Below are 10,680 nucleotides of genomic sequence, written 5' to 3'. Positions count from 1 at the left end.
TCTCTCACCACTCCTGTTCAATATAGTACTGGAAGTTCTAGCCAGAGCAATCAGACAAGAAAAAGAAATAAAGGGTATTCAATTAGGAAAGGAGGAAGTCAAATTGTCTCTATTTGCAGACGACATGATTGTATATCTAGAAGACCCTATCATCTCAGCCCAAAATCTCCTGAAACTGATAAGCAACTTCAGCAAAGTCTCAGGATACAAAATCAATGTGCAAAAATCACAAGCATTCCTATACACCAATAATAGACTTAAAGAGAGCCAAATCAAGAACGAACTGCCATTCACAATTGCTAAAAAGAGAATAAAATACCTAGGAATACAACTAACAAGGAACGTAAAGGACCTCTTCAAGGAGAACTACAAACCACTGCTCAACGAAATAAGAGAGGACACAAACAGATGGAGAAACATTCCATGTTCATGGTTAGGAAGAATTAATATCATGAAAATGGCCATACTGCCCAAAGTAATTTACAGATTCAACGCTATCCCCATCAAGCTACCAATGACCTTCTTCACAGAACTGGAAAAAACCACCTTAAACTTCATATGGAACCAAAAGAGAGCCTGCATAGCCAAGTCAATTCTAAGCAAAAAGAACAAAGCGGGAGGCATCACACTACCGGACTTCAAACTCTACTACAAGGTTACGGTAATCAAAACAGCATGGTACTGGTACCAAAACAGAGATATAGACCAATGGAACAGAACAGAGGCGTCAGAGGCGACACAACATATCTACAACCACCCGATCTTTGACAAACCTGATAAAAACAATCAATGGGGAAAGGATTCCCTGTTCAATAAGTGGTGTTGGGAAAACTGGCTAACCATATGCAGAAAGCAGAAACTCGACCCCTTCCTGACACCTTACACTAAAATTGACTCCAGATGGATTAAAGACTTAAACATAAGGCCTAACACCATAAAAACACTAGAAGGAAACCTAGGCAAAACCATTCAGGACATAGGCGTAGGCAAGGACTTTATGACCAAAACACCAAAAGCATTGGCAACAAAAGCCAAAATAGACAAATGGGACCTAATCAAACTCCACAGCTTCTGCATGGCAAAAGAAACAGTCAATAGAGTGAATCGGCAACCAACAGAATGGGAAAAAATTTTTGCAGCCTACCCGTCTGACAAAGGGCTGATACCCAGAATTTACAACGAGCTAAAAAAGATTTACAAGAAAAAAACAAACAAGCTCATTCAAAAATGGGCGAAGGATATGAACAGATACTTTACAAAAGAAGACATACAAGAGGCCAACAAACATATGAAAAAATGCTCATCATCACTGGTCATGAGAGAAATGCAAATCAAAACTACATTGAGATACCATCTCACGCCAGTTAGAATGGCGATCATTAAAAAATCTGGAGAAAATAGATGCTGGAGAGGATGTGGAGAAATAGGAACACTTTTACACTGTTGGTGGGAGTGTAAATTAGTTCAACCACTGTGGAAAACAGTGTGGTGATTCCTCAAGGACCTAGAAATAGAAATTCCATTTGACCCAGCAATCCCATTACTGGGCATATATCCAAAGGATTATAAATCGTTCTACTATAAGGACACATGCACACGAATGTTCATTGCAGCACAGTTTACAATAGCAAAGACCTGGAACCAACCCAAATGCCCATCGATGATAGACTGGACAGGAAAAATGTGGCACATATACACCATGGAATATTATGCAGCCATTAAAAATGAGGAGTTCGCGTCCTTTGTAGGGACATGGATGAACCTGGAAACCATCATTCTCAGCAAACTGACACAAGAACACAAAACCAAACACCACATGTTCTCACTCATAGGAGGGTGTTGAACAATGAGAACACATGGACACAGGGAGGGGAGTTATGGTTTCTTTTATGAATAGCACCTTTGGTGTTATATCTGTGAAAACTTTACATTAAGCAACATCACAGAGATTTTTCTCTCATGTAGTCTTTCTAAAGTTTTATAATTTTTGGTGTTACTTTTAAAATTTATGTTCATTATTTCTTGAAATATTTTTAGTATACTTCATATTAAAGGATAACTAACTTACTAGGAAAATGCATAAAACATTAAGCGTAAGGTTGATAAATCTTTACAAAGTATTAACATAAAACCAATCAAGAAATTGAATATTATTTATAATTCAGGAGCCATCTCATATCAGCACCATTTACTACTACTGCACAGAAGTAATCACACTCTTGACTTTCAGCATCGTAGACTATGTTTGTCTGCTAGGAAACAAAGTATTAGCAACAGGCCCAAATCATTTTCTTCTCCCTCATTGGGAAGGCCAAGAAAAGCAACTTCTCCAGTTAGCTCTACTTGTAAGCATACTAATAACTAGTCATTCTGGTAAGCACACTAATACCACTTACAAGCAGAGAACTAATATGAATGTTATACTCAGGGTGTACATGATCCATGTAGGTTGTTTACTGTAAAAGAATTAGACTTGGACTATTTATGAGAACTCAGCTTGATGGATAATGAAAAGTAATCAACAGTCTTATAAGTAATGTACTATAAGATGGAGATACAATAAATAAAACAGCTTACTTGATGTAAGTGAGTTCTACACATGTTGTTCAAAACAAATCTTACATATAATAGAAACTTCTGAAGACTTTTAGGCCAGTTATATGCATGAAAAATAACTAAATTGTACCTTTATCTTACACTAGGAACAAAAATCAGCTCGAAATGGATTACAGGCTTAAAGGTTAGGCCTGAAACCATAAAACTTTCTCAGAAGAAAACATAGGAAGAAAGCTTCATGATACTGGTCTTGCGGTGCTGAATCAAACTAAAAACCTTCCTCAAAGCAAAGTTAACAATCAATAGAGTAAAAAGGTGACCTACAGATTGGACGAATATACTTGCAATATACTTACCATACACCTGGTAACAAGTTAGTCTCCAAAACATGTAAAGAGCTTCTAGAACTCAGTAGCAAATAACCCAATTTAAAAATGGGCTAAAGATTTGAATAAACATTTCTCCAGAGAAAAAAACCATAGAAATGACCAGCAGGTATATGAAAAGGTGCTCAATATCACGAATTACCAGGAAAATGTAAATCAAACTTACAATGAGATATCACCTTGTACATGTCATGATGGCTATTACTGAAAAAAGAACAAAAAACAACTGTTGGAAAAGAGGCGAAGAAAATGGAACACTTGTAGGCTGTTCATGGGAATGCAAAACATTGCAGCCTCTGTGGAAAACAGTATAAAAGTTGGTTCTTAAAAAATTAAAAATAAAACCATGATATGCTTCAACAATTGTTTCTGAGGATTTGTTCAAAGGATTTAAAATCAGAATCTTAAAATAGGTACTAGCACTCCTGTGTTCATTGCAGCACTACTCACAACAGCCGAGATATGGAAAGAAACTAAATATCCATAATAGATGAACAGATAAAGAATATGTGGTTTATACATACAATAGAATACCACTCAGCCTTTAAAAAGAGAAAAATTCTACAATATGCAATGATGTGGATGAACTTTGAGAACATTATGCTAAGTGAAATAAGCCAGTCACAGAAAGACAAGTACTATGTGATTCCACTTACACAAAGTATCTAAACTAGCCAAATTAATAGACTCGAAAACATGAGGGTTACCAGGAACCAGGAGAAAGAGAAAATAGGAAATTTCTATTCAAAGGACATAAAGTATTAGTTAAACAAGATTAATAAGCTCTAGATGAATAACATCTAGAGGTCTCATACACAATGTTGTACCTATAGTCAGTAATGACATATTATATACTACAAAAACTTAAGAGAGTAGATCTCATGTGGACTGTTCTTATCACAATAGCATAAATTTTTTAAAAAATGTGGAAGATACATATCAAACCCTTGACAACAGTTACTTCTGGAGAGACATATAGAAGTGGAGAAAGGCCAAGGGAAAAGAGGAGTTTTCATTTTTTCTCTGCTAACATTTATATTGTTTGGAAGTTTTTACAATAAAATATAGTCATATAAAAAAGGAAACATTCTGATTTCCTAAATCATTTGAATTGTTGGAAATTTTGTTATAAGTTTGTGTAAACCTCATTTTGACAATTCAACCCTTGTGTTATCCTGTTCCTGAACTTTAAATAAATGTAATAATATATATTAAACTTAATATGTTATTATTATAATGTTATAATAATAAAAACTATTATTATTTTGCACCAATAATTATATAACAATATTTATATGATACATACTACAGTTATGCATCACTTAACAATGAGGATATGTTCTAAGAAATGTCTCTTTAGGCAAGGTTGTCATTCTGCGAACATCAGAGAATGTGCTTACACAAACCTAAATTGTGTCTATTTTTTATTTTTAAATATTTTTAATGTGGAAAACCAAATGTCCCAGTGCCATTACTGAGTATCAATCATTTCTCCTACTTGATCTGCAATATTAGTATCAACGGCCAAATAGCAGGTTACTACATTTACTTCGTTATAATTGTATGGGACCACTGTTGTATATGAAGTCCTTTGTTGACTGAGATGGCATTATGCAGTGCATGACTGTGTCTATAACAAACTTTTTCTATCGGATTTATTTCACTCAATATATTATTTGTAGTTATAGCTTGTTCATTCTTATTGTTAATTAGTATTTCACTGTATAAATACATCACACTATGTACATTCTACTATTGTGCATTTGAGCTATATCAATTATTGGCTGTTACAGAGACTACTTCTGTAATTATTCATGCATATATCTTTAGGTGAAAATATGTAATGATTTTGATAGATACATAGCTAGGACTGGGATTTGGAGATCATAGCATATGTACACAACAAGCTTTTAGAGATACTGTCAACCTTGAAAAATGATTTACTAATTGACTTTCTTACCGTCAATGTATGAGGATGCCATTTACTCCACATCTTTCTTACCACTTAATATTTTTTATTTTAGCCATGCTGGTCAGTGTATAGTGGAACTGCCTAGTGGTCTTAAATATTCTTTCCCTTATGACTAGGAAAGTAGAGCATCTTTTTTCATATTTACTAGAAATTTGGATATTCTAAGAAATTATCATTCAAAACCTTCCTCATTTATCTATGTGGTAGGCTTTTTTCCTTATTGATTTGTAATAATTCTCTATATATTATATATACAAGTAATGTAGTTTGCTGATTTTAGCTGTTGATAGCATATTTAATGAAAGAAGTTCTTCATTTTTACATACACTGGCTAATCAATGTATTTCCAATATTGTTAGCATGTGTATGCCTATGTACTTGGATTCTATTTTACAATCTCTCCTTATTTTAAAGTAATGAAGATATTATCTTTGTTTCCAAAGGTTGTATCATTTTTCCTTTCAAGTTTACATCCATAATTCAAGTGGAATGTGTTTTCTGTATACTGTAAAAGTGCAAAGCACATAATAGTTCTTAGGTGTTTCCTTCAAGAATTAATACAAATCTTTTTATTTGCTGCAATGTCTAACTACAAGGGGCTGGGCATGTGTAATCATCTCATGTTCCTGAAGAGAATAAGAAAACTGGAAATATTAGTAAACACCAATAATGTCTAATGTAAGTGTCCCAAACAGATAATTTTAATTTTCATTATCTGATCATTCAAAAACCTATTTTCAATCTGTGTATTGTTCTTTAGGAAATCTTCAGGATTTTTTTCTTCCTGTGATTATTTAAGCCAAGGTCAAGTTGCTGTATATAATGTTTTTAATTTTTGCATTTATTTATATTTAAATGTATAATATTATGTTTATTTGTCATGTACCAACAAATAAGTTCTTGTATTGTCTACTTGGCTGACTAAAGCTTTCCTACCTTACCTAGAGTCAGAAGGCTTTGAATATACAGATTAGCTTGATTTAATTGATTGATGTCTGTTTATCCAATTGACCTGATATGTTCATCTGAACAATTAGGTTTTCTAAATACAAAAATTTTTACTGTAGCTTATAAACTTTTTAACAAGCCTGATACATGAATATATATGCTGTCCTGTTTATAATATTTTTTCTAGAATTATGATAAAATTTAGTGGGTACCACCTAATCATTCTTTATCTATGACCTTTTCTGGTTATGAAGTAGAATTTCCATGCTCATAGACTGATAAAGAACTAGAAGTTTTAGTTAAAGTTAAAAGGCATAATATAACTCTGGTAGATTTGGATGAATGTAGTTTCAAATGGTACATTTTTAATGGAATAGATCAATAATATGCCATATAATTGTCATCGAAAATAAAAGGAAGTCAAATATATTTTCAGTTTTGTATGCCTATCTTTAATACATTGGCTCAATATTTGGAATACACATTGTGTATTATTATTATTACTATTATTATTGTACTTTAGGTTCTGGGGTACATGTGCAGATCATGTAGGATTGTTGCATAGGTACATACATGGCAAGGTGGTTTGCTGCCTTCCTCCCCCATCACCTATATCTGGTATTTCTCCCCACATTATCACTCCCCACCCTCCCCACTCCCTGCTTTCCTTCCCCTAGTCACCCCCAACTGACTGCAGTGTATGATGCTCCCCTCCCTGTGTCCACGTATTCTCATTGTTCAACACCTACCTATGAGTGATACCATGCGGTGTTTGATTTTCTGTTCTGTGTCAGTTTGCTGAGAACGATAGTTTCCGGATTCATCCATATCCCTATGAAGGACACAAACTCATTGTTTCTTATGGATGCATAGTATTCCATGGTGTATATGTGCCACATTTTCTTTATCCAGTCTATTGTTGATGGACATCTTGGTTGGTTCCAGGTCTTTGCTATTGTAAATAGTGCCGCAATGAACATACATGTGCATGTGTCTTTATAGTAGAATGATTTGTAGTTCTTTGGGTATACACCCAGTAATGGGATTGCTGGGTCCAATGATATTTCTATTTTTAGGTCCTTGAGTAATTGCCATACTGTCTTCCACAATGGTTGCACTAATTTGCACTTCCACCAACAGTGTAAAAGTGTTCCTATTTCTCCACATCCTCTCCAGCATCTTTTGCCTCCAGATTTTTAAATGATTGCCAGTCTAACTGGCATGAGATGGTATCTCAATGTGGTTTTGATTTGCATTTCTCTGATGACCAGTGATGATGAGCCTTTTTTCATATGTTTGTTGTCCTCATAGATGTCTTCTTTTGTAAAGTGTCTGTTTATAACCTTCACCCACTTTTGAATGGGCTTGTTTGTTTTTTTCTTGTAAATCTGTTTTAGTTCTTTGTAGATTCTGGATATTCGCCTTTTGTCAGATGGGTAGATTGCAAAAATGTTTCCCATTTTGTTGGCTGCTAGTTCGCTCTAATGATTGTTTCCTTTGTGTACAGAAGCTCTGGAGTTAAATTAGATCCCATTTGTCTATTTTGGCTTTTGTTGCCATTGCTTTTGGTGTTTTAGCCATGAACTCCTTGCCCATGCCTATGTCCTGAATGGTTTTACCTAGGTTTTCTTCTAGAGTTTTTATGGTGTTAGGTCTTATGTTTAGATCTTTAATCCATCTAGAGTATTATCACAAAGTTTCTAAAAAGCCTCTTCCACATGTAAATTAACATGTAAATATATAGCATAATGTTCTTAAACTTAAAAGCCTCCCATTGTTGATTTCTCAGGCCATAGGATTCTACCATTGTATCTGTCCTTCAACCAAACGGCCAAATACAACATGGTGCATATAGAAGTTCATAAATATTAATGTAATAAATGTATCCTCTATAATTATGCACCATTATTTCCTGTTCTATTTCATCCACTTTTAAATGTATGTCTGCTTTTGTTACTCTAGGTATCTGGATCCAAACTACCAATTATAATCTGTTACTGCAGAATTTTCTGAACTACAGTTCACTAATATGAAAATGGAAATTTTAACAGTTACCTTATCATAGAGTTCACATAACAAACAAGTATGTCAATTTCAGTAAATTATTTAAAACAGTAAGTGCCAATGAATTAATTGATGTCTTATTGATATTTTGAGAATCCTGTCACCAAAATTATCTATAATGACTGAAGAAATTTTATTCCATTGCTTTCCTAGTCCCTTTGGTGATTCAGAAACTGCAAAAATTTTAAATTTGTAGCTTAATTAACTAGTCCTCACTAATATTTGGATCCTCAGATGAAACATTTTACAGTCTTAAGTATTAAGCTATTAATCTGAAAACTAAAGAATAACTCCTTTGTAGGGTTACCTTGGGTGACCAAGCAATATAAGTGTAAGCACTTTATGAAAGATGCAATCTTTACAGATTATATTATTACCATCAATAAACTCATTACTGTGCTTAAACTCAAAACGTTGTGGAGAAAGGAATGTCATTACTGTTCATATTCATCCTTGCTACCTGCATTCTCTCTTTTTAGGTGATACACTCCTTACCATGAACATATGGAGGAAATATTAATTATTAGACATTTTAAGACGACTGGTGGTTAACCATCTTTTAAGAAAAAGATCCTCAATACTTGCTTTCGAATCTGCTTGGTCCTGACCCCATAGATTACAGGATTGAGGGCTGGTGGAACAACTACATATAGATTGGCTAAGAGGATGTGGATATATTGAGGGATATTATGGCCAAAACGATGTGTCAAGAAAGAGAAAAATGCTGGTGTAAAAAAAGCTAAAATGACACCAATGTGGGAGCCACAGGTATTGAGAGCTTTGAGCCGGGCCTCCCAGGAGGGCAAGCAGAAGACTGCATAGAGGATCCTCACATAGGAAAGTATAATAAAAATTACATCTAACGATAAAATAAATACAGCCCCAAGGCCAAATATTATGTTGACTTTGATGCTGGCACAGGCCAGACGGGCAATGCCCATGTGCTCACAGTAAGTATGAGGGATGATACGGTGCTCACAGAAAGGCAACCTTAGGAGAAGAAACACCAGTGGAGCCACCATACACAGGCTCCTCAGGACAGCAATGCCTGCAATGAGGCTGATGATTTTGCTGGTGAGGATCATGGTGTATCGAAGGGGTTTGCAAATGGCAATGTAGCGGTCAAAGGCCATGGTCACCAACACAATGCTCTCCATGGCAGTGAAGAAATGGATGAAGAACATCTGAGAAAGGCAGCCTCCAAAAGATATTTCCTTGAGGCTGAACCAGAAGATGCCCAGCATTTTGGGGATGGTGGCTGTGGATAAGCCCAGGTCAATGGAATCCAACATGGCCAGAAAGTAGTACATAGGCTCATGGAGACTCTGCTCAGTCTGGATCACAAACAAGACAGCGGTGTTTCCCAGGAGTGCAACAAGATACACAAAGAAGAAAGGAAATCCAATCCAGATGTGCACATCTTCCAGCCCTGGGATGCCCTGGAGCAGGAATGAAGAAGGATGGAGCTGGGTGTCATTAGAAATGGCCATCCTCCCTGCCACTATTGGTGACTGTGTGTATCAGAGTTAGAAATTGGCTTCTCATTAGTGATTTTTGTTCCACTTTCTTCTTTCTTCAGACTCCTGGTAAAATGCAAAATCACATTTTAGTACTTCTTTTATTTCATTTGATATTATCAACACTTTATGCCATCCTTATCTCAACATCAGATAGTTCCAGGAATAGAGTTAGCCTTACTCTTCACCAGATCTTTTCTTCCACAAAAGGTTGAACAAGAAGAGAGAGGAGAAGATATCTATCTATCAGGTAATATTTGGGGTAAGAAGTGAGAATCATAAATGTCTTTGCTCTCTGCATCTGGTGATGTTACAAATATAGCAGCTAATGCATGTGATATATAATTTAGGTAATCCAATTCATTCTCCTATTAGAGAAATCGGTCATTAATATGTCATATCTATTAATATATATTACTGTTTAGAGTTATTTATATATAAACACATATACTTAATTATACATATATACGTCTGAAAACAGAAACTACACATTTACTTTTGTTTATTTATGCACCTAAAACTTCACATGTATAAGTTCTCAGAAAACATGTTTGTCAAGCAAAGGAGTAAGAGAGGAAATAACAACAACCAGCACGACCCGTATGATTAGAAATGTAATTTTCACCTTAACTTGGTCTTCCAAAAGCAATCTTCATCCAAAATATTTTGTATCATGAATAAAGGCACAGATGAAAACATTTTGCACAAGCACTTTTAAAGTTAGGGTAAAACTTGAGTTTATGCAATATCTTAAATTGAAATGGTCTGATTATCTACCAAATATGCAAAATTTCAAACTCATTAAGGAAATTATCTCATGAGGGTCAATCAGAGACACCTACAGAGTTTCTAATTTTCTGGGCTCTACTGTATTCAAATTCTATTTTACCTTCCTTATGCATGGAAAATGGCATATCATGTTAGGTACCCTTGAAATTGGTAGTCCAACAAAGCTGTCCTTAATTCCAGATCTGGATGTTTTTTCTGGACCTTTTAAAACACTAAATAAAATTATTATTAAATGGTTTGCTATATAGCAACTAGCTTGAGTGACAAAATGTTAGATTTATTTATTCCAAATTTTTTTTAATCAAGAAAGGAGAAGCTTATTGCTGGGTAACTTCCTCAGATGAAACAACTTTGGAAATAGCGTGAAAATGATAGGCTTTAGGGATAAATGCCTGGAAGTTGTGGAAGTTTGTATTTGGGTGGTACCCATCAGAAATGGAGATATTAA

The 10,680-nt window shown here is 34.8% G+C and overlaps 1 protein-coding gene across 1 annotated transcript; it reads right to left on the bottom strand.

Moving 5' to 3' along the window:
• Positions 1–8,474: 8,474 nt before the first annotated feature.
• LOC105720028 (olfactory receptor 52E8-like) lies at positions 8,475–9,422 on the bottom strand. The gene has a single exon (XM_012456341.3). It carries the CDS (start codon positions 9,414–9,416, stop codon positions 8,475–8,477), a length of 942 nt encoding a protein of 313 aa, XP_012311764.2. The 5' UTR covers positions 9,417–9,422.
• Between the last annotated feature and the right edge of the window lie 1,258 nt (positions 9,423–10,680).

The sequence above is a fragment of the Aotus nancymaae genome, unplaced genomic scaffold, assembly GCF_030222135.1.
Source record: "Aotus nancymaae isolate 86718 unplaced genomic scaffold, 86718_ANA_hifiasm-v0.15.2.pri h1tg000059l, whole genome shotgun sequence".
Lineage (NCBI taxonomy): Eukaryota > Metazoa > Chordata > Mammalia > Primates > Aotidae > Aotus > Aotus nancymaae.
The sequence above is the reverse complement of the archived record's forward strand: the minus strand, read 5'-3'. Positions and strand labels throughout refer to the sequence as shown.